The sequence below is a fragment of the Triplophysa rosa genome, linkage group LG3, assembly GCF_024868665.1.
Source record: "Triplophysa rosa linkage group LG3, Trosa_1v2, whole genome shotgun sequence".
Taxonomy (NCBI): Eukaryota; Metazoa; Chordata; class Actinopteri; order Cypriniformes; family Nemacheilidae; genus Triplophysa; species Triplophysa rosa.
Window position 1 is genome coordinate 15,261,168 of NC_079892.1, and position 27,904 is coordinate 15,289,071.

Consider the following 27,904-nt stretch of genomic DNA (forward strand, 5'->3'; position numbering starts at 1 on the left):
GCTGAGTGTTGGTACTTTGCAACCTCTCTGTATTGATGGAATTTCTTTACCTGAAGAAAGAATACAATTTACGTTAGATAGAAAGAGGAAATTGGCGTTTATAATTCATATAAGTTCAGAGAGATTTACTTTTCTAAACCTTTTTGAAATAACAAGTTAAAGAGAATGTAAAAAGACAGTACAACTGCATGAAAATGTAATTATTCTTTTATTATTTGCAAGTATTATTACAAATGAGATCAATAACATCACAACATAATAGGCTTAATTAGCCAGCCAACAACTACACTGTAAACCCTAATGTTGTATGTACTTAAACAATCAAGTGATGTTGACTAAACATTAATTAAAATTTTCCATTTTGGTCCTGACATTTAAAAATATGAGTTGATTTAACTTTATGTACCTTCAAAATGCTTAAACTTACAATTTCAAGTCTTGTGAGCTCAAAATCATGATTAATCCTTTAAAAATCCTTTTGGTCATTTTTACTTAAAACGGTTCACTCCATGCAAAAAGTTCTGTTCTGCCTAGCAACAAGAAAACTAATGCACCGATTGGTGGATTACAAAGTTGGTCCTTTTGGCCTGGTCTGTTCTGTTGCTGAGCTGACACTCACAGTTCAAGACGGAATATGTGCTGTGTTCGGTAAGTACATTTATTTATATATAAAGTTATGTTGTGTGATTTTTAAGAGTGAAATATGTTTATTTAAATCCTTGTGGTACATTTCTGTAATAAAAGACAATGCAGCCCGGTCAAACTTGCTAGCGTAGCCATCAATTAACGGTATGGATTTGTGATGGTAACGCTATGATAACTGAGATATAAAATGGTTCTTTATTGATTTGTAACACTGAAACATATAAGTTCAAACACTTAATCATAGTGTAATCGTGTATTTCTGTTGTAAAGAACATGACAGCCACTTCTGAGATCAGTTAACGTTGTTTTTTCCCGCTCAAACTTTGCCAACCTTGCCGATATTTTTTAAATAATTTTGTGATGAGAGAAAGCACATTGTAGCTATCGTTACTGCTTAACTTTAGACCACGTGGGTTAGCCTTTCCAGGGCAAGCCTTTCCAGGGCAACATCTCAAAGACGCTACGCACCGCTTGACTACGTCTCCCAGCGGTAAGTCAAAACTTTAACCATAGTCTGTGTTCCTCCCACTCATCTGTTATAAATGTTACTGCTTCCAAATGCATAGAGACTGTGTCTGTCCCCCGAATAATACTACAAAATAACAAAATAGCCAAATCTCAGAGAAAAAATCTAATCGTGATTAAACCTGAGGACAATATAATAAACTACCAAAACAAACTCATAAAGTTCGGCCTACTTAATATTAGATCACTAAATTCAAAAGCAGTTATTGTAAATGAAATGATCACAGACAACAGTTTTGATATACTTTGCCTTACCGAAACCTGGCTTAAACCAAATGATTATTACGGTCTAAATGAGTATACCCCACCAAGCTACTGTTATATGCATGAGCCACGTCTGGTTGGTCGAGGTGGCGGTGTCGCAACAATCTTTAGAGACTTTCTTACTGTAACTCAGAGAACGGAGCATAAATTTAAATCATTTGAAGTGCTTGCGTTGAACATAATTGTTCCAATTGATACGCACCATTTACACGTGATCGGGAGCAAGTGTAAATTTCTTTCGTACCAACTAACATTTTGAAAATTCGAACATTTTCATGAATCCGAAAATTTACGTCAGAACGACTTTACAAACGATTTACACAAAAAATCGTTCCCCACATGTTTCATGAATGAGGCCAAATGTGTGTAAAGAAGACGGTGACAAGAACCACTCCCAGCGATATTGATTAAACTGCGTGGACTGTGTTCTGCAGTGTTGTTGTCAATGCAAAGTGATGGATTGATAGTCTGGATCTTAAACATGCAAGGCGAGAGAGAAATAGTCGTTCTTCATGTACCTTCACCAGAAAACAGTATATATTAACTTATTGTTCATGAAAAAAAAAACAATATAAAATATTAATCAACGAGACGTGCAAAGATTTAACACGAGTTCTACAAACCCAATATCAGAAACTCTTTGGAGTGACGTCATGGGTGGCTCTTAAAAGAGCCTTTGGGTGGGTGGATTGAAGCGGTCGCTTTACTTGGAGCTGGTGTATTTGGTGACGGCTTTGGTGCCCTCGGACACGGCGTGTTTGGCAGACTCACCGGGCAGCAGCAGACGCACGGCGGTCTGGATCTCTCTGACGTGATGGTGGAGCGCTTGTTGTAGTGGCGAGACGAGAGACTCCCGGCGATGCGCTCGAAGATGTCGTTGACGAAAGAGTTCATGATGCCCATGCCTTTGGGAAATCCGGTGTCGGGGTGGACCTNTAGTAAAAAATCATTGCTTTCTTTTACGTTGGCTACAGTGTATAGACCCCCTGGTCCCTACACTGATTTCCTGAAAGAGTTTGCAGGACTTCCTATCGGACCTATTGGTTAACGTTGATAAAGTACTAATTGTCGGAGACTTTAATATCCACGTAGATAGTGCTAACGATGCATTAGCAGTGGCGTTTACAGAGCTACTACACTCTTTTGGAGTAACACAACACATCAATGGACCCACTCATCGATTTAATCATACACTAGACTTGATTATATCTCACGGAGCCGATCTAACCAATATAGATATTATACCTCAAAGCGACGATGTCACGATCACGATCTTATAACATGTACACTGCGCACTGCAGAAATCAGCCGTTAACTCGTTATCGACAGGGTAGACAATTACCTCGACTACTAAAGATAGTTTCGCAAAGAGCTTGCCAGATCTGAATCCTTTAATAACCATACCAATAAATACAGAATCGCTCGATGACATAACCAGCAAATTGGGCACTATTTTCTCTAATACATTAGGTGCTTTCGCACCTATGAAGTCAAAAAAGATTAATGAGAAAAACATAGCACCATGGTACAATAGCACCACTCGCGCCCTTAAAAGAGAAACACGTAAACTGGAGCGCAAATGGAAACAAACCCAATTAGAGGTCTTTAAAATTGCGTGGAAAGAGAGTGCAAACTGTTATAAAAAGGCACTAAAAGCAGCAAAGGCTGAGCACCTCCGTAACCTCATAGAAACTAACAAAAACAATCCAAGGTTTTTATTTAGTACAGTTGCTAAACTAACAAATAAACAGACTTCACCTGACCTGGGTATTCCGCCGCACCTTGGTAGCAATGATTTCATGAATTTTTTTACAGAGAAAATCGAAAACATACGAGACAAAATAGTAAAAACTCAACCTCCAAGTCTGTCCTATAAATTAGTACCAACCATCGCCCCAAAAGAAAGGCTACAGTGTTTTTCACCTATAAAACAGGAAGATTTAATTAAACTTATTGCAACATCTAAACCTACAACTTGCTTATTAGATCCCATACCAACTAAATTATTAAAAAAGAGTTATTAACCGTTGCAATTGAGCCCATTTATAACATTATCAACTCGTCAATTAATCTAGGCCATGTCCCAGGACCCTTAAGCTGGCCGTCATTAAGCCTCTTATCAAGAAACCAAACTTACACCCCAATGAACTAGGAAACTATAGACCGATTTCAAATCTCCCTTACCTGTCTAAAATACTAGAAAAAGTAGTGTCCACTCAGTTGTGCTCTTTCTTACAAAATAATGACATACACGAAAAATTTCAGTCAGGCTTTAGACCGCATCATAGTACTGAAACTGCGCTCGTTAAAATTACAAACGACCTGCTTAAGCATCAGATAAAGGTAACATCTCACTCCTAGTCCTGCTTGACCTTAGTGCTGCGTTCGATACTGTAGACCATAAAATACTTCTAGATCGCTTACACAATTATACCGGTATTCAGGGACAGGCACTACAGTGGTTCAGATCTTACTTATCAGACAGACATCAATTTGTCCATTTAAATGGGGAATCATCAAATCTAACGCAAGTAAATTATGGATTACCTCAGGGATCGGTTTTAGGACCCTTGCTATTCTCCATATACATGCTGCCCCTTGGAAACATTATTAGAAAACATGGAATTAGCTTCCACTGTTATGCAGATGATACTCAGCTATATATCTCATCAAGACCAGATGATTCCTTCCAGCTATCCAAATTGGCAGAGTGCATCGAAGATATAAAGCATTGGATGACTTGTAATTTCCTTCTTTTAAATTCTAATAAAACAGAAATATTACTTATCGGACCAAAGACACGTGAGCAGAATATTTCGGATTATAACCTGCAAATTGAAGGCTGCACTGTTACTCCAACAAATACAGTTAAAGACCTCGGCGTTATATTAGACAGCAACCTGTCATTTAAAAATCACATCTCAAATGTCGCAAAAACAGCCTTCTTCCACCTTAGAAATGTTGCCAAATTGCGAAATATTTTATGTGTTGCTGACGCAGAAAAGCTTATTCATGCATTTGTGACCTCAAGACTTGACTACTGTAATGCACTGTAACCCCCTTAAATTGCACATCTACATTTTATGTAGTAAAGAGTGAATCCATTTTGATTTGTATACCACAAAGAAACTCCTGTACATTCGATGCATCATCAAGGAGCAACCACTAGAGGGCAGTTACTTACGCAACAGGGTGAGGAAGTTGCTTACATTAGAAGAAGCGATCTTAATGTGCTCGCACGAGGTTAGCTAGCAGTTCTCAAAATTAGTTTTGTTTCTTCATTACAGTGTGTTTCTTTCAATTAAGAGTGTTTTCAATCGTATGAGAATTACTACTTTTGTTGCCGAGGAGAAAACTGAAAATGTATATGATCACGACTTTCTTTAATAAGAACTCTGATTGTTTTTTTTTAACGCGATTCAGTTTGCGTGATCCTGATTCCGTTTGTTTGATTCATGGTGGAATGGCGAGCCAAGCCCTGATCTACGATACTAAAACGAGAAACCATCGTGATTCTACAAGCATCTGAACTTTACAGCTAAGCTGAAATACACACATACACTAAGTAGAAGAAGAAAAAGGCCTTTACATACATTAACATAGATTTTTTTCATATACACACGAAGGACAATTTCTTTTATTTCTAAATTGTGTTTCATTTACAACTTGGAAATGTGTTAGTGTTGTTGTAATAAAAATAAAATGGCGGCTGTTAATTGGTTTACTGTGCTTGGTAAATTTTTTATTATTAAATCCTCCCAGAGTCGAACCTGGACTTCTATTTAAACTTGTGAGTGTACTATTCATGTAACTTGACCTGTAGCCTGGGTTAACTGCTTAGTGGTTGTCCTGCAGCATCAATAAACAAACTACAGTTAGTTCAGAACGCAGCTGCCAGAGTTCTGACCAGGTCCAGAAAATACCATCACATAACCCCAATGTTATCAACCCTTCACTGGTTACCCATTAAGTGTCGTATTGACTTTAAAGTTCTTTTAATCACTTATAAAGCCTTAAACGGTTTAGCCCCTACCTACATAACAGAGCTTCTACCACACTACAACCCATCACGCTCTCTAAGATCTCAAAACTCCAGACTTTTGATAACACCTAGAATAACTAAATCCACCAAAGGGGGTAGAGCTTTCTCATATGTAGCACCTAAACTCTGGAATAGCCTTCCCTGAACTATTCGAGGGTCAGACACACTCTCCCAATTTAAATCTAGATTAAAGACACATCTTTTCAGCCAAGCATTCACTAACACATAGCTAATGAACAGCAGCTACGCTAATTATTCTCTTTCTGCCCTCGCCTCGGGATGCCCATCCCGAGGTAGGGAGAGATTCCGCCAGGCCCAGATGAACGTCATATGCCCATCCACAACTAGAGATTACGCCAGCTACATCGGAAAATCCCGTACCATCCTCCTGCGAGAACCTGTGGACTGACTGACCATCCCAGCTCCATCCAAGGCAATTCCATCACCACCCAAGAAAAAGGCGACCATCTGGCCGGCCCAGCTCAGACAATTCCATCCCCAACCGAGAGCAAAGACGGACTACCTGTCACATAAATGCTAAATTTACAATACTTGGTATTTAATGCTAAACTTGCATCACATGACAGCAGTTTGAAGTTATGGCTGCACTCAGTGACTTTGATTGGAGGTAGCTGGGTGGGTGTTGTAGGGAGTGGGGGGGCTTGTTGGTTGTGGTTCGGGGCGTTTCATTTGTTGGGACTGTGTGGGTCTGGTCTGGTTGGTCTTGTTTTGTGGTCGATGTCGGACAACAGAGGAATAAAGTTAATTATGCCATTACTACTTTTCCCTGGTTGTTCCTCTGTTGTCTGTTGTTGATCGCGGAATGAGACCGGGTTGGACCTGCACGGTTTCGGCGGGTGGGGCTTCCTGGGTCGCGGCTCGTGGGCTCTCCCTGTTCTTCGTGGACGTTGCTCGGTGGCTTTGGTCGGGGTCACTGAGTGCAGCCATGACACGTCAGAGGAGATCTGGCCCTCCCGGCTGAGCCTGGTTTCTCCCGAGGTTTTTTTTTCTCCATTATTCAGCATTGGAGTTTGGGTTCCTCGCCACAGCAGAGCAGTGCAGTGTTGGCTTGCTCACCGGGAGACTGCATTTATTTATTTATTCATTTATTTATTAGATATTATTTATTATAATGATCTTGCTTGGTCTATAAACACCATGCACTGTGCTGTGTTTTACCTTTCTGTGTTTTTCTTATTTGCTCCTGTAAAGCTGCTTTGGAACAATGCACATTGTGAAAAGCGCTATAAAAATAAAATTGAATTGAATTGAACTGGCATTGTCGCCGTTAAATAACAATATTTTCAATATAATGTTCTCAAGGTATGATTGAGAAGTCGACTTTTTACATATTTTGACTTGTACAGTGCATTTGTAAAGTATGAATTATAGGTTAATTGTGTGTTATAAGAACATTGCAACTATAGCTGAGACGAATAAGGGTAGTGATGTTTAGTAGTGACGCATATACAGTATATGTGAAATTACAGACCATCTTCACACTGGTCACCAGTAATTAGCTACAAAGTAATTTACGTATTTAACAGCCATATCTGATGTACCTTCCAGTATGATTGTCACCTTTATTTGGATGTTTAGTTTTCTTTTGGATAACATTGTAAGATTACCATCTTAATTATAATGTAATTTTCGTTGTTTTTGCACAGACTTTGTTAAACTTAATATTTTCAACTTTTTCTGTTACAGGTAACATGAGACAAGGACATGTGGAAATGTAAGTATTGCATTTTTGACTCTGCAAAAAGAGGGGAACTTCTCAAACATTATCGTTTGAAACATGGTGGTCATACACAAACTGTACCTTTTCCATGCCTACACAAGGACTGTCTTTGTACGTTCAACTCCATTAGTAGTTTGAAAGTTAATCTGGCAAAAATTCATACAAAAACACGATTGGGACATTGTCAACATGTAATTTATTTCTTATATTCATATCAGTAATGTGTTATGTATGATAATCTTAATTTAAATCATATATTCTCATAACAATGCTTCAAATAGATTGATATTAAGTTTTTCTGGCATTAATAGAATTTAATCTTTTCCTCTAAAGTCAGCCCAACCAACCGATGTCCGAACCCGTGTTCTTTGACGACCGCCTATCATGCTCGGCGATGATGACTCTTCTTTCTTCAAGTCATGTTAAGTAAGTACATCTGTTCTTTAAATGGATAGTTCACCCAAAACTTTTTACTTTAAAAAGTTTTAAATATATATATTTTTCTTACCAAACCCCATTGAGTCACTTCAGAAGGTCTTTAACACACTCATCTATATATTGAAAGACCTGAATGTGAGTACATTTTCATTTTTGGGTGAAGCATTACTTTAATATAAAAAGGTGGCAACTTTTTTGTTCAAGTCTTCAATATAATAAACGTCATTTATAATGCATACTTTCAAAACTGTATACCAAATTCTTTGCAGGAAGCATCTACATTTACATCAATTCAAATGTATACATGTTAATATAATGTTGGTTTAGGGTTAGTGATTAGCTATTTTAATAAACTTAATGTGCATTCTGATAAGAATGCATTGATGATAAACCTTTGATTCCTGATCACAATACTCTATTTATACCTGTTTTTTTACTAGGTGTCTGATCATCGCAACACTATCCTTCATGTACCAGAGCTGATCTTATTCGAGGACACTGATCTTCAGCCCCCCCAACTCCTTGCATTTGACTTCTATTCTTCGAAGACAATGTTCAGTGACAATGTGCCATGTTTGCACAAAGCTTAAATGGTGAAATGTATTTTTATTATGTTTAGCCTACATGTTCAGTACATTAACTATTGTGAGGCGTAAAAGTGTAATTGGTGCACAGAGTTGTACAATTGATGTAAGTCCACCAGTTAATTTATGAACTACTTCACATATAAAATCCAAGATATTAGAGAAAAAATTATAACAATGCAATCAGAAGTGAAACCCGCTGAACAAACTAACTACAGCGCCCTTAAGGAGAAAATGCAATTATTTTATACCGTAGATCAAGATGAGCTGTCTAAAATTATTAGATCATCTAAATCAACAACATGCATACTAGACCCTATACCTACAAATCTACTGAAAGAGATGCTCCCAGAAATTATAGATCCTCTTCTTGGTATTATTAACTCATCTCTGACATTAGGACATGTGCCTAAAGCATATAAGGTGGCTGTTATAAGGCCCCTTGTCAAAAAACCCCAACTCGACCCTAGAGAACTAAGGAACTACAGGCCTATATCGAATCTACCTTTCATATCTAAAGTTCTGGAAAAAGTAGTTTCAACTCAATTATGCTCCTTCCTCCAAAGGAATGACATCAATGAAGAATTCCAGTCTGGATTTAGAGCATGTCACAGTACAGAGACTGCTTTGATCAGAGTTACAAATGATCTGCTATTGGCGTCTGACCGAGGTTGTATCTCGTTATTGGTGCTGCTAGACCTTAGTGCTGCATTCGATACCATTGACCACAGCACACTCCTACATAGACTCGAAAATTATGTCGGCATTAAGGGAATAGCTTTGAAATGGTTTAAATCTTATTTATCCGACCGTTTTCAATTTGTAGCAATAAACAATGAGGTGTCACGCAAATCGCAAGTCCAGTACGGTGTACCACAGGGCTCAGTCTTAGGGCCTCTGCTCTTCGCATTATACATGCTACCTCTAGGAGATATAATAAAGCGACACGGAGTTAGCTTTCACTGTTATGCTGATGATACTCAACTTTATATTTCCTCGAAGCCTCATGAAACACAGCAGTTCCATCGAATAATGGAATGCATAGTCGATATAAAAAACTGGATGAGTAACAACTTTTTATTACTGAACTCGGACAAAACGGAAGTGTTACTTATTGGACCGAAAACTGCTATAAGTAACAACCAAGAATACTGTTTAACTATTGACGGATGTTCCATAAAACCCTCGTCGTCAGCAAAGAATCTTGGCGTTCTATTCGATAGTAATCTGTCATTTGAGAGCCACGTCGCCAACACCTGTAAAATTGCGTTTTTCCATTTTAAGAATATATCTAAACTACGTCATATGCTGTCAATCTCAGATGCAGAGAAGTTAATTCATGCATTCATGACATCAAGACTAGATTACTGTAATGCACTGTTAGGTGGTTGCCCTGCAGGCTTATTACAAAAACTCCAATTGGTCCAAAACGCGGCAGCTCGAGTTCTTACACGTACAAAAAAGTATGAACATATTAGCCCGGTTCTGTCAACCTTGCACTGGTTACCTATAAAGCATCGCGTTAACTTTAAAATCTTGCTTATTACCTATAAAGCCTTACATGGTTTAGCTCCTCAGTTACTTGAATGAACTCCTTTTGTATTACAGTCCTTCACGTGCATTACGCTCTCAGGCGTCCTGTCAGTTGGTAATACCTAGAATTTCAAAATCAAGTGCAGGTGGTAGATCCTTTTCCTATCTAGCGCCTAAACTTTGGAATAGTCTTCCCTGCACTGTCCGGGAGGCAGACACACTCTGTCAGTTTAAATCTAGACTAAAGACGCATCTTTTTAATCTTGCATACACTATCTTCCATAATATAAATATTCTGAGGGTTTAGGCTGCATTAGTTAGATCAACCGGAACCAAAAACACAACTGATGTACTTGTTGCATCAAAGAGTGCAGAACAGTACTCTACTCTCAGCCAGTCTTGTCTCATTGTTCCAAGGTTACCACAGCGAGCAGGATGCAGTTCATGGCCTGACCTGATGGTAGAGCGGAGAATGGGAAGCTGGGCGACTTGACAAGAGCTGAGATGATAGTAGCTGGATAAAGAAGGACGACGGTCTCTTGACAGTCTTCACCACAAAATTTCAAATGCTATTAGATTATTAATGATAATCTTAAAACTATAATTTATTTTATTATTAAGTTTATTTATTTTTATTTAGCCTTGTTGTGCAAGTCTTGGAGCTTGTGCAGAGGCAGCAGCTTTTGCCAGAGGGGAACTGGAATCCCCTGGTTGGGCCTGGGTTCTCCTGAGGTTTTTTTTCTCGATTAGAGTTTTGGGTTCCTCGCCACCGTTTGCATACTGTTTTTGCCTATCTGCCTGACCGGGGGGGCTGCTTTAGAATTTTAAAGTTTTACTTAATTAATATTGCATATAGGAATTTATAGTCTGTTATATTTGACCTGTGCTTCTCTCTCCTTTATCCTAAATGTGTGCTCTCACTGGCGTGTCGTGTTTGGTTTTGTGTGTGTTTGTGTGTGCGTTTGTGTGTGTGCGTACTTGTTTGTAGTACTTGGTGTTGGGTGTGTGTGTGCGTGCTGCGATCCGTTGTGTGTGTGTCATGTCTGTGTGTTAGTACGTGTGCATATTGTGTGTGTGGAGTGTTTTGTATGTGGGTATGTCTGTCTTTGTGTTTTCACCTTTTCTTGTTTTTGCAGGTACAACTTTAATTGTTTGCTTATAGTCAATATGTCTCATGTACAGCTGCTTTGTAACAATGAAAATTGTAAAAAGGCTATATAAATAAAGTTGAGTTGGAGTTGAGTTGAGTTAATGTTGGACATTTTTACTGTTGTTATACCACCTTATTATATTAATATTTCACCTTAATATTTCCACAGTATATTTGTACTGTAACACTGTGTAATTTTGGTGAAAGACTAATGTAATAAAGTAATTATTATATGTATTTATATATGTAATTATTTTAGTTTGCAATGTTTGCACAGCTTAAACGATCAAATGTAATAGTTATGTTTACATTAACATAATTGTGATACTTGAGTGAAGTATACTGTAAATGTGCATAGAGTTGTACAATTGATGTACTGCAGTTAATTTGGTTGTTACCACCTTTACAGTGTGGCGGTGACCCATTCCCATTACAGTATAGTGTTTTACTGTATTTTAATTAATATTGTGACATTTTGTCAATAAAAATTCAAAGATTAAATATGCTGTTCATTGTTTTATTTCATTCTGTGTGCACAAAGCTTCAAAAATAATAACATCATTATGTTAACAAATAAATAATATTATATATTAGTGTATAATAATAATAAGTGAACAAATATTTAAGTACACTTGAAATTAATACCAAGTTAAGTGAACAAAATAATTTAAGTACATTAAATAAGCGCCAAGTTTGGTGAACTGAAAGATTAAAGTATAGTCTACAAACAGCCAAGTTAAATAAACTTAAATATGCACGTTTCGGGAGACTCCATTACTCAATTAAATTGAGGCAACGAGTTTACTCAATCAATTTAGTTCAGTCAACTTATTAGGGTTTTCAGTGTACTATTAAGAAAACAAGATACACGATTAATTGAGCACTAACAATCACAAACGTGATAAAACCCACATTAGTGCACATACATTTTTATCCAGATCATTAAGATATTTTAACAAAAAAGTATATTATGTACAATAGATAATTGGATCATCTCTTTATCAACAAACAACTAAAATCAAGATCCATATGGGAATAAATTTGAGTTTGAACATGTTGGTGGTTGTTGGTGCTCAATTATTGATTTTTTGTTTTCGTAATATAAATTTAAGAAAATTGTTTGCTGTCTAATTATTATGTTGACTGTGATGACTATATGACTTAACGACTTAAAATAATAAAAAACTTAAGTACGTGTGCAGCTATATATATATACTGTATATATATATATATATATATATATATTAGGGCTGTCAACGTTAACGCGTTAACGCATGCGATTAATTTTTTCAAATTAACGCGTCAGAAAATATTTATCGCAATTAACGCAACATCCGTTTGTTTTGACATCCTTTGTCTAGCGTTACATTATGTAATCACGCTCTTATTCGTGTACAGGCTTTTAAACCACTTAAGCGCGATTTGAAACAGTTGCTTTGACGCGTTCAATGAAGATAGACAGCTTCTAAACTGTGGGACGTGGCAAAACGCAACGCGAGGTCCAGTCTGGTGTATACAGTCATGGGCTGAAGGCTGCGTCGGTGAATCTCTGTCAGACAGCGCATCCGTGTTATGTTCTCTTTCGTGCTTGAATGGATAAAACCACACAAGATTATGTCAGAAAGCCCGTTTTGTCTAGCATTTTCTTAAGCACAGACTTCAAAGTGTAAAATAAAATCTTAAATGAATGCAAAGTGTTGTGAAAATGGGAGTGCGGTGACGGTCAGATCTGCGTACTGAGACAGCTCTTAAAGGGGCCACATTCTTAAACGTGCTGCTATGACTCCTGTCACTAATGTTAATCAAAGAACAAAATAAAAGAAGAAATCAATGTGATTTTATAGCTTTAATGAGAATTCTTCTGCATTTAATTTATAACTTAGCATTAAAGACTGTAAAGTGTCCTTCAATTTCTGTATATTTCCTACATGAGCTCTCAATTATACTGTTGAATGGCTATAATTCATGTTAAAATAATCAATTTAATAGAGACATCAGTTACAATACTAATATCAAAATGTTAGCTTTCATAAAATGATGCTGTTAAAGAAATATGTTGTTTCTACATCAATTTGAAGATTAAATGTGAAATTATTAAAATGTAAAAGTGTATTTTAAAATATAATTGTTATGTGCGATTAATCGTGATTAATCACAGAAAAAATGTGTGATTAATCCATAATAATTTTTTAATCGATGACAGCCCTATACTAATATGATATCATAAGCCTACTCGTAGGTGTGTTTAGTGCAAGTAAACAGGGTCAGAAGAAATCTTACCAGAAAAGGCCATCTCGCATAGGCTATAGAGACAAATTAAATTAAAATAAAATTAGAAAGAAAATAAATATGAAATGAGTAAGAGATATCGAGTTAGCACACACGTGGTTAGCTAAGGTTGATCCAGCTTGAGGACTTTGTACACGTAGATGGCGTAACTCTCCTTCCTGGACTTTCTGCGCTTCTTTCCTCCCTTAACGGCGGTCTTGGTGACGGCCTTCTTAGAGCCCTTCTTGGGCGCGGGCTTGGCTGGTTCAGGCATGATATGTCTGTCTTGAATACTAGACGAAGAATAGTAGAGAGCAACCGCGCAGGGGTATTTATTCACTCCCGTATGCAAATGTTCGCGACACGGGCGCGTGCTCTGATTGCGTGTCTTCGTCGTCCAAACCCATAACATGTGTCTATTGGTCACTCATAGTTTGACGGGTCGGAAAGAGAGCCAATGAAAGCGTTTCCCGCCCACAGCCTGGTGTTTGAAGGTGACCCTCCCACAAGCGATCTGTTCCCTTTTTTTCACATCCCGCTCTTTTTCGAATTTGATAAAAAAACCTTTATTTCTTTATTAACTCTACACTAGGAAATAAGTGCGTAATCGTGTCGTCACAGTCCCTTAAAGATTTCGTACAGAAAGCATTACATCAATTTTATGCGTTATTCACAATCTATTGCACGTGCTTACGTTTATAAAACAAGTTAGGCGATCATGTTTTTTTTCTTTTTCGAGCCCCAGAAGCGTGCAGCACAACAGGCTAAATCGAATCAATTTAAGTACGAGTTCTCCGAAACACCACCGGGATAATGAGCATTTCGTTCAATATGATGTAACTTCTGAAATTCAACTCCTCGAGTGAAAAAGTGGGTGGCTCTTAGAAGAACCGTTGGGTTTAAATGTTTTACTTCGGAATAAACACGTTTAACCTCCGAATCCGTACAGAGTGCGTCCCTGTCGCTTCAGCGCGTACACGACGTCCATGGCGGTGACGGTCTTTCTCTTGGCGTGCTCAGTGTAGGTGACGGCGTCACGGATCACGTTCTCCAGAAACACCTTCAACACACCGCGAGTCTCCTCGTAGATGAGACCGGAGATACGTTTCACTCCGCCGCGGCGAGCGAGACGACGGATGGCGGGCTTGGTGATGCCCTGGATGTTATCGCGCAAAACTTTGCGGTGACGCTTGGCGCCTCCTTTCCCGAGTCCCTTTCCTCCTTTGCCTCTTCCAGACATGATGCACGAGATACGTACGTTATGCTGAAGAGAAGACAGCGGAGGATTTTTGTGTGTGCCTACAGGACCTACTAGAAACACAGGCGCGCGAGGGCGGCGCAAGTGGCACGTCACGTATTTGAATTTCGTCGCAGGTCTGCCCTCCGAAGCCTTCTGCAAATCGGTACATAATCTAATGTACAAAAAAGCGTGACTTTTAAGATTTTCCAACAAAAATGTGTTAAACTATAAACTAGACGCCGTCACTGCGACATTATACCGTAGAAAACATTCACGCACCGTGAGACACGTTAGCCCACTTGTGTTCGATCATCTTCAGAGTAAAGCCAAATATGGCTTACTATGAACTACAACACAGCCACGCTCATACCTGCGCTTTTGAATTATCGTCCCGTTTTGAATTACTCTAGTTTATACGGGGAAAGGCAGGAAATCACACAGTTCAGTTGATGTGGTGGCTCTTAAAAGAGCCGTTGGGTTGTTATTAAAGCGGGACTTAAGCGCGTTCTCCACGAATGCGGCGCGCCAGCTGAATATCTTTGGGCATGATGGTGACCCTCTTGGCGTGGATGGCGCACAGGTTCGTGTCCTCGAACAGACCGACCAGATAAGCCTCGCTGGACTCCTGCAGGGCCATGACGGCGGAGCTCTGGAAGCGCAGGTCGGTCTTGAAGTCCTGAGCGATCTCTCTCACCAGGCGCTGGAAAGGCAGTTTGCGGATAAGCAGCTCGGTTGACTTCTGGTAGCGGCGAATCTCTCTCAGAGCCACGGTGCCGGGCCTGTAACGATGGGGCTTCTTCACGCCGCCGGTGGCGGGAGCGCTCTTACGGGCGGCTTTGGTGGCAAGCTGCTTCCTCGGGGCTTTGCCACCGGTGGACTTACGAGCGGTCTGCTTGGTTCTTGCCATCACTGCGGTGTTTTCCGCGTTCCGTAAAGAATGTGACAGCTGCTTCGGTGCGCCTGTTTTTAAAGGCCAGCACGCGCAGCACGTCAAGGGCAAGGAGATATGTGATTGGCTGATGTGTGACGTCTGCTCGAGATACAGGGCCAATGGCCGCGCGGCATGCGTTCAAATGAAACTGGCGGGACATTTGCGTGTCCTTTGTTCAGCTCCCAAGTTCGTGCACGAAATTCACATAGCAACTTCACACAATATTTCTAAACTCGTGCAATTTCATGTGATGAGAAACTTTTCCCGATTGGTTACTATACAAAAAGTATAACCTCACTCCTAACATTACACCGTATCTTTAAACACACGGCTGATTAAAAAAATGTATTGCGTCATATCTATATCTCGTTCAGTGGATTGGAGGTGGCTCTTAAAAGAGCCTTTGGGGTTGATGTAGCTGAAGCAGGCGGGAGTTTAAGCGCGTTCTCCGCGGATGCGGCGTGCCAGCTGAATGTCTTTGGGCATGATGGTGACTCTCTTGGCGTGGATGGCACACAGGTTGGTGTCCTCAAAGAGGCCGACCAAATAAGCCTCGCTGGCCTCCTGCAAGGCCATGACGGCGGAGCTCTGGAAGCGCAGATCAGTCTTGAAGTCCTGAGCGATTTCTCTCACCAAACGCTGGAAAGGCAGATTACGAATGAGCAGCTCGGTGGACTTCTGATAGCGGCGGATTTCTCTCAGCGCCACGGTACCGGGCCTGTAACGATGAGGCTTCTTCACACCGCCGGTGGCTGGGGCGCTCTTACGGGCAGCTTTAGTGGCGAGCTGCTTCCTCGGCGCTTTGCCACCAGTGGACTTACGAGCGGTCTGCTTCGTTCTTGCCATTACTGCAGTCGCAAGTGTTCTCTTAAAGACGCAGAAAGAATACACGCAAGTCTGCTTTGCGGCTGTTTATAAAGACTAAGTCGACCATGCGCTCAGAGGGTGGTGACAGTGCGCTGGCACGTGATTGGTTAATGTGTAACGTCTACGTACACATCTGACCAATGGCTGTGCGCTTCCCTTTTTTTCAAACGAAATGCAACGACTTCCGGTTCCCGCTCGAAACCTTTTGTCTAGATTTGTCACAGTAAATCCTCTCATTTTTACTTATAGTGAACCCATGACTTCGCAAGAAAATACGAGAAAACACACATTTGCACTTTTAACGAAGAGTAGTTTTTAACTCGTTTCGTGTCATTGTGTGAATGAAATTTATGGGTAATTGTAATACAAAAATGCTCTCCATAAAGGTATCGAAATTAGTGTCATTGTCAGTCATATGTCACAGCAACAGCCCGGAGTTCGTATACCCCATGTATAATAATCGCCCTTACGATCCTGTAGAGCTCAACCAGAACATGAAAGACACAACTGGTTTTAAAGCACCCACACCAGTCACTGCCCAACACAAAACCGTGAACGATCATCTCACTTAAAGACAGAATCGTGTTTCCCGACACATTTATTAGTTTACAGCTATTAGTGGCTTAAGAATAAAATCGCTCTCTTTGGTTCGAGTGGGTGGCTCTTAAAAGAGCCTTTTGATTGAATCCGGAGAAAGAGTAGTTTACTTGGCTTTAGCGGGTTTGTCGGTCTTCTTGGGCAGTAACACCGCCTGGATGTTGGGCAACACACCACCCTGAGCGATGGTCACGCCGCCCAGAAGTCTATTCAGCTCCTCGTCGTTACGGACCGCCAGTTGTAGATGGCGAGGAATGATCCGACTCTTCTTGTTGTCCCGAGCGGCGTTTCCAGCCAACTCCAGGATCTCAGCGGTGAGATACTCGAGAACAGCGGCGAGGTAAACTGGAGCTCCGGCACCGACGCGTTGTGCGTAGTTACCTTTGCGAAGTAGCCTGTGAACACGGCCAACGGGAAACTGAAGTCCCGCTCTGGATGATCGAGTCTTGGCCTTCGCTCTTGATTTGCCGCCGGTTTTACCTCTGCCGCTCATTGTTGCATAAGCTGGAAACTTCTCACGATTATAGAAACAGGAAAGAAATATAAGATGGAGGTTGTGGTTTCCAGCATTTATCAGTGCCTTTCGTTCGCCTATTGGTTGGAGTCTGTGAAAAGTTCAAACCAATCACTGAACTTCCCTCTAAACGCTAAAGCCCGCCCGTTTCTTTCCTTCTGCCTGCATTGTTTTAGTTTTTGATCAAGTTAACATTTCGCCACTTTACGGCGCATAAGTTTACATCAAATCTTCTATATGCGGTCTTTTGAGACGCGTCTATTGAAAAACAATAGTATGAACCAAAGCAAACATTTATACAGACAACACAACTTCAGTTATTGCGCCGATTATGAATTAAAATGCTGTGAAGATCATAATTGATGTACTTAACGTGAACCAGATTTTTCAGCGTATTCATTTGTTAAGAACACAACCAAGATCATATCAAGATGTCAGTGAAACGCTGCTCTTTAGTGGGCTGGTGCGTGGCTCTTAAAAGAGCCTTTTTAATGGAAAGTCTGGAGAAGGAATTTACTTCTTTTTCGGGGCGGCCTTTTTAGGCTTAGCTGCTTTAGGCTTTGTCGTCTTGGGTTTGGCCGCCTTGACCTTCTTTGGGCTTTTGGCAGCTTTGTTTGGACTCTTGGCTGCTTTCTTGGGGGCCACTGACTTCTTCGCTTTCTTGGGGCTCTTCGTTGCCTTTTTAGCGGCGGCAGGTTTCTTGGCCTTCTTGGGAGATTTCTTTCCGGCGGTCTTCTTTGCCGCTGCAGTCTTCGGCTTCTTGGCAGCAGCAGCGGGCTTCTTGGCTGCGGCCTTCTTTGCTTTAGGAGCGGCTTTCGTCGCCGGCTTCTTTGTCTCGTCTTGTTTTTTGTTGAGTTTGAAGGATCCTGAAGCGCCGGTTCCTTTGGTCTGGACCAGAGTGCCTTTAGTCACCAGACTCTTGATAGCGATCTTGACGCGGGAGTTGTTCTTATCCACGTCGTAGCCGCCGGCAGCGAGAGCTTTCTTCAGGGCGGCGAGAGACACGCCGCTCCTCTCCTTGGAAGCCGACACAGCTTTGACGACGAGTTCGCCCACGCTTGGGCCCGACTTCTTGGCTTTAACAGCAGATTTCTTCTTGGGCGCTTTGGCCGGCGGAGCGGCAGCAGCTGGAGCGGTTTCTGCCATTTTCTTTTCGGATGAGGACAGTAACAAAATCTGTAATAGGTCAGGAATGAGAAGCGACCGAGCTCGGCGCTGCATTCTTATACAACATACGAGGACCGTACAGACTCAACCGGCCAGTTCAGCGTCTGTGTGCCTCCAGGAGCCGTTGACTCGTGTGTTTTCTCCTCTAACATTTACAAGAAAACCGGACTCCTAAACCCCGTTTGTGCGATGAAAACAATGTGAACACAAAGCAGAGGTCCAAAGCTGTATCTGGAAGCTAAAATACACGTTGATTAAACGTCTAATTTGGCGTTTTCGGGTCAAATTTACGAGCAGCGTCAGCCACTGGATAAAGCCGCGAAGGATTTTCTTGTTATTTTTGTGTTGAATATTCGGTGATAAGCTTTCGCGCGTCTTCTGTGTGTTTAACAGGCACCTGAAAATCACTCGAATGAAATGAACATCATTGAGGGTCTCGTGAAGTCTCATTTATTTGAGATATTGTGGCCACATTGAAGCACACGCGCCGCACAGAGGCGTCTCTAACAGATGCACCCTGTTCGTGTATTTGCTAATGCCCTTAGGAATAAATGCATCGATGTTTACAGCACAATCGAGATTTAAAAGTAGGCTATGATAAACTGTATGTTTGCTCTCTTATGTTCAAGAGTTCAAATCATACACATCGTGTACAAAACGTGTGTTCGTTCAAGTGACAGTTCACCCCCCAAAAATGGACATTGTCATCGTTTACTCGTCGTTTTAAACTTGTTTAAATTTCTTCTGCTGAACACAAAGGAATATAAGATTGTTATATTCCAAATAGGTTTTGTGTTATGCCGAAAAAAGTAAGTTTATACATGTTTAGAATGACAATAGGGTGAGTAAAGTTACCAGAATTTTCTTTTTTGCTTGAACTATCCCTTTCAAGGCCCAGAAATGCATAGGCCTATGTATTTTAATACTTAAAATAATCTAATAAATATATTTAATATATTAAAAAATTTAAGAGATTTTTTTGCCCTCACGCCATAGTACACATTTACAGTATTTTATGTTGTAGTATAACCTCAAGTTTGTGGGGTTCGTCATTTTTCTTCATTGTTTGATAACATCTATTGTAGTTCTCACTACTTTTGCAATCAACAACATGTGAGACTGAGGACACACAAAGTAGTTTGCAGTCATCACAGGCTAGTTGTCGTCTTGTCTTTATATTTGTGTATAAACTTCTTAATGAAGAATTTAGAGCCCTTGTTTAGCCTCGATTCTTCAGCTGTAGAGTCATGACAGACAGAGAAGTGTTGAAGAAACACTCCATGTTTTCTCGGGATCGAAATGCTATAACTAAAGCAAGTTTATGTTTCTTGTAAAAAAGGCTAATATTGTTAATTTTCTTCGAAATATCTTATTTTGTGTTGTGCAGAAGAAAGAAAGTCATACATGTTTGGAATTACACGAGGGCCCCAACGAAAATGGATTTGCCTATTAGCTGTTAATACAATACAATATCAATTGATCAATGACATTGTTAATGTATTACATTATATTGAATGTGTGTGTTGAATAATACATGATACACAAGGAATTGCTGCTTTTCATATACTGAAAGATATAAGCACTGAGTTCCAATAGGCTATATGGAAATGTGTTATGTAATATATTGCATTCTTATCCCAGTACCATATATTTTCGTTTCAAAGTGGTCAGTAAATGATGAAAGAATGTTCATTTTGGGGCCTTAAAATCTCTTCATCCAGTTGGGGGATACGTTGCACGAGAAGTTTTGTTGAATAAAGCTAGAGGTAATTTACTCAAGTATTAAAACTGTTTTCAAACCTAAGAGTCACGTTAAGGTCATCCGATTCTCTTTCTAGCCCCATCTCAGCCACAGATATAAAAGTGATGTACATTGCATTAGGTACTTAGGATGAAGACAGTGACATGTGATACTGTAGCTCCTGGAGCTTTTGTCCCATCGTGTGAGTTTGTGACCATTTGTTTATTGTCAAGAGGAACCATAGTCCGTTTACTGAAGTCGTGCCACTCGGCGGCCATGTTTGCAACGCCTCTGAGCAGTTAATAGCAAGTCCACAGTCCTATTTACTTGAATGGGGGAAGGTATATTTTGTAAATCGCATGGCAAAAATCACAAAAATCACAATTAAACAGCTTATGTCCTATCAATGATTAAACCTGACATGAACTGTACCATAACATGGGTTTGCAAAGCTTAAATTGTGCTAAAAATCACCTTTCAGTCAATACTGATTGACGATTGGCTCGTTTCACTGGAAGGCGGGACTTCCTTCGCTAGAGCGGCCATTCCTCCCCTTTCATTGTAATGGCAGTGGCGCATGTTGTTAATATTATTAATATCTTTGGAGGAACTGAAGAAGAAACACCGAGCTCAAAGTGTGAAGACCTCAATGATAATAAAGTTCCCCGAATGAGACTTTCAATGATAGTAAATGTATAGACTCCAGGATTCAAAAGGATTCTTTTGTATGATAAAATGTTGACTCTTTTGTTCCTTCAAACCATATTTCCCACACGTGATGTGTATGAAGTGAAAGAAATGTAAATTGTGGGTAACAATAGAATGATCACTCTCTGGTCCCACATTTTCACAGTCCTTTTGGTGATGATGAGGTGATATTTTGCTTATACAAATGTCTTTCCTGAATGTTAACTATTTGATCCATGCTGGTTTTTGAAGTCTCCCTGTCTTATATGCCATAATTGTAGATTCACTATAGATGTTAAACCCATGTGACTGAGATTAAGATGAAATTGCTTATGAGAATTAAATCGTTTTAAAGGTGCTGTGTATTTAGGAGTATATGACAGAAATGCAATATAATATACACAACTAGAGGTGTATAAAGTCCTTCCATAATGAAGCGTTATGTTTTTATTACCTCAGAATGAGCTATTTCTTTTTTGGAGGTGAAGTATAAATAAAGATTACAGTAGGCGCAGTAGGCATATATCTTGAAATATGCTTCTTCATTAGGTAAATCAGGACTTTGCTCTGCTGTTCAATGCCGAAACATCCAACAAGTTGCTTGAGAGGTGGAGACAGCATTCAAGCATAAGGTCATCAATGAAGCCAAATCTTTTACTTCTACAGCAGAAATCCTGTGTCTTCTCAGTGCAGCAAGGATCGGAAAATGGTTGGCATGATTTGTAAGAATGTTATTGTTTTTTTTGAGTACTAATACATATTATCCTATATTATCCCCTCCCCTACTTCCAGGGAGGAAGAAGACTAAGATCAGTCCAACAGAGGCAGTTGATAGACTTGTGCATTTTCATAAGGTAAAACTTAAAATACTGTTGCAGCATCTTTGTGTGATCTCGATGTGTAAGTAATTATGGTTGTAAATACTGGACACCATTTAAATGTATGTTTTGGACATTCTGTTGGTCTACAGAGCTTGGGTGTCACATGTATGTTGTGTATGGGTGAAATGTTGGGTGATCAAACTGGTTTTCTTTTCACAATAAATTAAGGAGGTTTGAACTTTTTATATTATGTTTTTTTTGTGTGTGTGAATAAGTGAAGTTTTTTTTTATATATAATTTTTTATTTAAGATTTTTGCCTCTTGTATTTTTCAGTCTTGCACCAGTATTGAAACCCATCTCAGTGAAAAGGAGGGCTGCCAGCCATACCTACTTGGAGATTAGGAAAGTTCAAGGGCAGAATCGAGAAATTCTATGTGGTTGTGGACACATTAAAGCCAATGCTCTAGGTTCTACAGGCCTTTTGATCTACAGTGTCCATATGGGTCAGACGGTGAATATGTTGTTCCTTCATTTATGTTGGTTTGAGATGTTTATTTGTTCAAAATACAAACCCGATTCCCAAAAAGTTGGGACACTGTACAAATTGTGAATAATAAAGGAATGCAATAATTTACGAATCTAATAAACTTATATTCTATTCACAATAGAATATAGATAACATATCAAATGTTGAAAGTCAGACATTTTGAAATGTCATGCCAAATATTGGCTCATTTTGGATTTCATGAGAGCTACACATTCCAAAAAAGTTGGGACAGGTAGCAATAAGAGGCAAGAAAAGTTAAATGTACATATAAGGAACAGCTGGAGGACCAATTTGCAACTTATTAGGTCAATTGGCAACATGATTGGGTATAAAAAGAGCCTCTCAGAGTGGCAGTGTCTCTCAGAAGTCAAGATGGTCAGAGGATCACCAATTCACCCAATGCTGAGGAGAAAAATAGTGGAGCAATATCAGAAAGGAGTTTCTCAGAGAAAAATTGCAAAGAGTTTGAAGTTATCATCATCTACAGTGCATAATATCATCCAAAGATTCAGAGAATCTGGAACAATCTCTGTGCGTAAGGGTCAAGGCCAGAAAACCATACTGGATGCCCGTGATCTTCGGGCCCTGACGGCACTGCATCACATACAGGAATGCTACTGTAATGGAAATCACAACATGGGCTCAGGAATACTTCCAGAAAACATTGTCGGTGAACACAATCCACCGTGCCATTCGCCGTTGCCGGCTAAAACTCTATAGGTCAAAAAAGAAGCCATATCTAAACATGATCCAGAAGCGCAGGCGTTTTCTCTGGGCCAAGGCTCATTTAAAATGGACTGTGGCAAAGTGGAAAACTGTTCTGTGGTCAGACGAATCAAAATTTGAAGTTCTTTTTGGAAAACTGGGACGCCATGTCATCCGGACTAAAGAGGACAAGGACAACCCAAGTTGTTATCAGCGCTCAGTTCAGAAGCCTGCATCTCTGATGGTATGGGGTTGCATGAGTGCGTGTGGCATGGGCAGCTTACACATCTGGAAAGGCACCATCAATGCTGAAAGGTATATCCAAGTTCTAGAACAACATATGCTCCCATCCAGACGTCGTCTCTTTCAGGGAAGACCTTGCATTTTCCAACATGACAATGCCAGACCACATACTGCATCAATTACAACATCACGGCTGCGTAGAAGAAGGATCCGGGTACTGAAATGGCCAGCCTGCAGTCCAGATCTTTCACCCATAGAAAACAGTTGGCGCATCATAAAGAGGAAGATGCAACAAAGAAGACGTAAGACAGTTGAGCAACTAGAAGCCTGTATTAGACAAGAATGGGACAACATTCCTATTCCTAAACTTGAGCAACTTGTCTCCTCAGTCCCCAGACGTTTGCAGACTGTTATAAAGAAGAAGAGGGGATGCCACACAGTGGTAAACATGGCCTTGTCCCAACTTTTTTGAGATGTGTTGATGCCATGAAATTTAAAATCAACTTGTTTTTCCCTTAAAATGATACATTTTTTCAGTTTAAACATTTGTTATGTCATCTATGTTGTATTCTGAATAAAATATTGAAATTTGAAACTTCCACATCATTGCATTCTGTTTTTATTCACAATTTGTAGTGTGTCCCAACTTTTTTGGAATCGGGTTTGTAAAAGATCAAACTGAGACAGTATGTTGGCTCTTCTTTAATTGATTTATACATGTATTTACTTTATCATTATTATAGATTAAATTAAATTACCCTTATCAGGACATGTATAACACTAAATTAGTGCCCAAATGACTCACATAGTGTTAAACTATTGACACATTGTAGTGTTGTTTCAACACTTATTTGGTGTAAATGGAGCCTTTAAGGAATTAAAAAGCACACTAGTGGTGCTAAAGCTGAACACTCCAAGTGTTTTATAACACTGCAAGTGTAAAAAATAACACTTTTTAAAATGTTAATTTAACTCGATTTAGTGTGGACCTATATAAACCCCGAAAAAGAGTTGATTTTCACACTGCTGGTGTGAATTTAACACTCTGAAATTTGCTGTGTGGTAAAGAAAAAAGTATTTCATAAAGCATCTTAACCCTTAAAAGAGCTCTTAAGGGCTAAGTTAATGAAAGTAATGTAATTATGTTAGGAAATGTGTGACAATCATAATAAACTTTTAAGGCAAGGTTGAGCTGGACTCAACATACACAAACAACAGACTTTACTATTGTTGCACTTCAAGATTTCATACGTCATTAACATATAACTTGCAGTGAAATGTTCATCTGGTGAACTCCAAAGACTGGGCAATGAAAAAAAACAATAGAATATACATGTACGTGCTTTTAAAGCACACGTTAAACTAGACTACCCCCTACAGATCAAATACCAGTTTGACTTTCTAATGTCTCCAATTTACACAAATTGTTCCACAGCGATTCACTTGATCATATCTAAACTCAAATCTGGGCAACACTCATCAGTTTTACTCGTAAACATCGGTGTGGCTCAGGTCTCTGCTGATTCAGGCATTTCCTCGATTGTCCCCATACGGGACCAATTTAATTTAAATTACAACCATGACTCGTACAGATTTAAACTATTTTAGACAAACCAAATCAAACATTAATCCAGTGTAAAATCAATATCGGAAAAGCTTTTTCGGAAAACATGGGTGGCTCTTAAAAGAGCCTTTGGGGTGTTGGGAGCTTCAAGTGGGAGTTTATTTGGAGCTGGTGTACTTGGTGACGGCTTTTGTCCCCTCCGACACGGCGTGTTTGGCCAGCTCACCGGGCAGCAGAAGACGAACGGCGGTCTGGATCTCTCTAGATGTGATGGTGGAGCGCTTGTTGTAGTGAGCGAGACGAGAAGACTCACCGGCGATGCGCTCAAAAATGTCGTTGACGAAAGAGTTCATGATGCCCATGGCTTTAGAAGAAATGCCGGTGTCGGGATGAACTTGCTTCAGGACTTTGTACACGTAGATAGCATAACTCTCCTTCCTGGACTTCCTGCGCTTCTTCCCTCCCTTTCCAGCAGTCTTGGCGACGGCTTTCTTGGAGCCCTTCTTGGGCGCGGACTTCGCTGGTTCAGGCATGACTCGCACCGAAACAAATTACAAATGTGTGAAGAAAATGATCGAAGACTACCAGTATTTATTCTCTGCCAATACAAATGTACAAAGACAATGGTCTCTCAATCTGATTGCTTGTCTTGGTTCGACAACGAACGATAACTGGTTTCATTGGATGAGCGGACACTTAAATGAGCCAATCAAAGTCTTTAAAACAATGACCACGCCCATCGCCTCATATTTGACCCCTAGGCGAGCGGTGTCCTTCCCGCTCTTTTTCATTTATTGTTTTGCAATACAACTGGTGAGCTTTTTACTAAGCAATGAAGGTAATGAATCGTTGATATGTTGATACTAGATGTTGTTCTGTTCTTTATTTTGCATTAAAGCGTTTATCAAGTGAATACATGTAAACGTTGTATGCAATATGACAGCAATGTGTATCCTAAACATTACTACTAAGAGTACACACTTGTCATTAATGATTTTGTGGTTTGTTGGAGAAGCTGAATGTATTCATACATCCGTGCATGTAGTAAAATAATGACAAACCAACACATTACATTTATTTATTAGACACCAGAGCGACTTACAAATGAAAACGTCCAACATTCTGTTATTCTGATAATGATAAATAGTCTAAATGGGTTTATAATTAACAGTGTCTACACCGGATTGGTAAAATAATTAAGGTACAACCCTTATTTGCTGCAATTTCTAGAGAAGATTGTTCATTCGTTTTAAACTCACGTAATTTCAGTTACGTTCAGTTGAAATTCGTTTTGACAGGTTTGTAGTGGCAGTGTACATACTTGGCTCAAGATTAGTTCAATGTCTACTTCAGGTCTGATGTGTTTCTGCGTTTAAATCAAGTAAGACCATTGTCTAATAAATAGTAAACTATTACAAGGGAAATGATCTCGTTCAGTGGATTGGAGGTGGCTCTTAAAAGAGCCTTTGGGGTTGATGTAGCTGAAGCAGGCGGGAGTTTAAGCGCGTTCTCCGCGGATGCGGCGTGCCAGCTGAATGTCTTTGGGCATGATGGTGACTCTCTTGGCGTGGATGGCACACAGGTTGGTGTCCTCAAAGAGGCCGACCAAATAAGCCTCGCTGGCCTCCTGCAGGGCCATGACGGCGGAGCTCTGGAAGCGCAGATCAGTCTTGAAGTCCTGAGCGATTTCTCTCACCAAACGCTGGAAAGGCAGTTTACGAATGAGCAGCTCGGTGGACTTCTGGTAGCGGCGGATTTCTCTCAGCGCCACGGTACCGGGCCTGTAACGATGAGGCTTCTTCACACCGCCGGTGGCTGGGGCGCTCTTACGGGCAGCTTTAGTAGCGAGCTGCTTCCTCGGCGCTTTGCCACCGGTGGACTTACGAGCGGTCTGCTTAGTTCTTGCCATTATTGCAGTGTCAACTCTTCTCCGTCAAACGCAGGAAAGAAATAAGGAATAAATAACTGCGCTCTGCTGGCCGTTTATATAGACTAGTCGCACACGAGCTCGGAGGGTGGCAACAGAGCAGTGGCACGTGATTGGATAATGTAAGACGTCTACGTAGACAACTGGCCAATGGCTGTGCGTTTCCCTTTTTTCAAACGAAAAGCAGTAGCAGCTCCCGCTCGAAACCCTTTGTTTAGATTTGTCACATTAAATGTAAAGTTACATTTTTGCTTGTAATTATGGACCCATGATCTGTTAGTCACCTGTCGCAGAAACAGGTTGGTAAACCTCATGTGTAATAATTTCCCTCAACAACAAAAAAAACAAATTAACATGAAAGATATCACTAGTTTTAAAGCAACCAGAACAGTCACTGCCCAAAACAAAACCGTAAACGGTCATCTTTAAAAGAGAACCTAGTTTTCCAGTGTTTGTTGTTTGTCTGTACCGATTTAAACTTTTTAGTCTCTTAAGAATAAAATCGCTCTATTGGTTCGAGTGGGTGGCTCTTAAAAGAGCCTTTTCAATTATTCCGGAAAAAAGTAGTTTACTTGGCTTTAGCGGGTTTGTCAGTCTTCTTGGGCAGTAACACCGCCTGGATGTTGGGCAACACACCACCCTGAGCGATGGTCACGCCGCCCAGCAGTCTGTTCAACTCCTCGTCGTTACGGACCGCCAGCTGTAGATGGCGAGGAATGATCCGACTCTTCTTGTTGTCCCGAGCAGCGTTTCCAGCCAACTCCAGGATCTCAGCGGTGAGATACTCGAGAACAGCCGCGAGATAAACTGGAGCTCCAGCACCGACGCGTTGTGCGTAATTACCTTTGCGAAGCAGCCTGTGAACACGGCCAACGGGAAACTGAAGTCCCGCTCTGGATGATCGAGTCTTGGCCTTCGCTCTTGATTTGCCGCCGGTTTTACCTCTGCCGCTCATTGTTGCATAAGCTGGAAACTTCTCACGATTATAGAAACAGGAAAGATATATAAGATGGAGGTTGTGGTTTCCAGCATTTATCAGTGCCTTTCGTTCGCCTATTGGTTGGAGTCTGTGAAAAGTTCAAACCAATCACTGAACTTCCCTCCAAACGCTAAAGCCCGCCCGTTTCTTTCCTTCTGCCTGCATTGTTTTAGTTTTTGATCA

The 27,904-nt window shown here is 40.3% G+C and overlaps 5 protein-coding genes and 2 pseudogenes across 6 annotated transcripts; all 7 read right to left on the reverse strand.

The window, feature by feature from the left end:
• Positions 1-27,904, reverse strand: LOC130552008 (histone H2A). 2 transcript variants are annotated; one of them, XM_057330095.1, is made up of 3 exons: positions 27,315-27,904; positions 27,222-27,229; positions 16,238-17,329 (listed from the first exon to the last, which is right to left on the reverse strand). In XM_057330095.1, the coding sequence occupies exons 1-3, from the start codon at positions 27,695-27,697 to the stop codon at positions 16,932-16,934; spliced, it is 789 nt and encodes a 262-aa protein (XP_057186078.1). In that variant the 5' UTR covers positions 27,698-27,904; the 3' UTR covers positions 16,238-16,931. The 2 variants fall into 2 exon arrangements, with proteins under 2 accessions (XP_057186076.1, XP_057186078.1); XM_057330093.1 differs by lacking the exons at positions 27,222-27,229; positions 27,315-27,904 and adding an exon at positions 1-50 and having other exon boundaries at positions 16,936-17,334.
• LOC130552000 (histone H2B-like) lies at positions 2,138-13,602 on the reverse strand (annotated as a pseudogene).
• On the reverse strand, positions 14,108-14,436 carry si:ch211-113a14.6 (histone H4). The gene has a single exon (XM_057330114.1). The coding sequence runs from the start codon at positions 14,428-14,430 to the stop codon at positions 14,119-14,121; it is 312 nt and encodes a 103-aa protein (XP_057186097.1). The 5' UTR covers positions 14,431-14,436; the 3' UTR covers positions 14,108-14,118.
• On the reverse strand, positions 14,908-16,223 carry LOC130551986 (histone H3.v1-like; annotated as a pseudogene).
• LOC130551988 (histone H1-like) lies at positions 17,853-18,715 on the reverse strand. Its single transcript, XM_057330069.1, has one exon. The coding sequence runs from the start codon at positions 18,558-18,560 to the stop codon at positions 17,853-17,855; it is 708 nt and encodes a 235-aa protein (XP_057186052.1). The 5' UTR covers positions 18,561-18,715.
• On the reverse strand, positions 24,974-25,349 carry LOC130552022 (histone H2B). The gene has a single exon (XM_057330106.1). The coding sequence runs from the start codon at positions 25,346-25,348 to the stop codon at positions 24,974-24,976; it is 375 nt and encodes a 124-aa protein (XP_057186089.1). The 5' UTR covers position 25,349.
• On the reverse strand, positions 25,762-27,300 carry LOC130552004 (histone H3). Its single transcript, XM_057330089.1, has one exon. The coding sequence runs from the start codon at positions 26,722-26,724 to the stop codon at positions 26,314-26,316; it is 411 nt and encodes a 136-aa protein (XP_057186072.1). The 5' UTR covers positions 26,725-27,300; the 3' UTR covers positions 25,762-26,313.

Coding starts and splice junctions, on each gene's coding strand:
- si:ch211-113a14.6 (XM_057330114.1), bottom strand. CDS start 14,430: ATGTCTGGAAGAGGCAAAGGAGGAAAGGGACTCGGGAAAGGAGGCGCC.
- LOC130551988 (XM_057330069.1), bottom strand. CDS start 18,560: ATGCAGCGCCGAGCTCGGTCGCTTCTCATTCCTGACCTATTACAGATT.
- LOC130552022 (XM_057330106.1), bottom strand. CDS start 25,348: ATGCCTGAACCAGCGAAGTCCGCGCCCAAGAAGGGCTCCAAGAAAGCC.
- LOC130552004 (XM_057330089.1), bottom strand. CDS start 26,724: ATGGCAAGAACTAAGCAGACCGCTCGTAAGTCCACCGGTGGCAAAGCG.
- LOC130552008 (XM_057330095.1), bottom strand. CDS start 27,697: ATGAGCGGCAGAGGTAAAACCGGCGGCAAATCAAGAGCGAAGGCCAAG.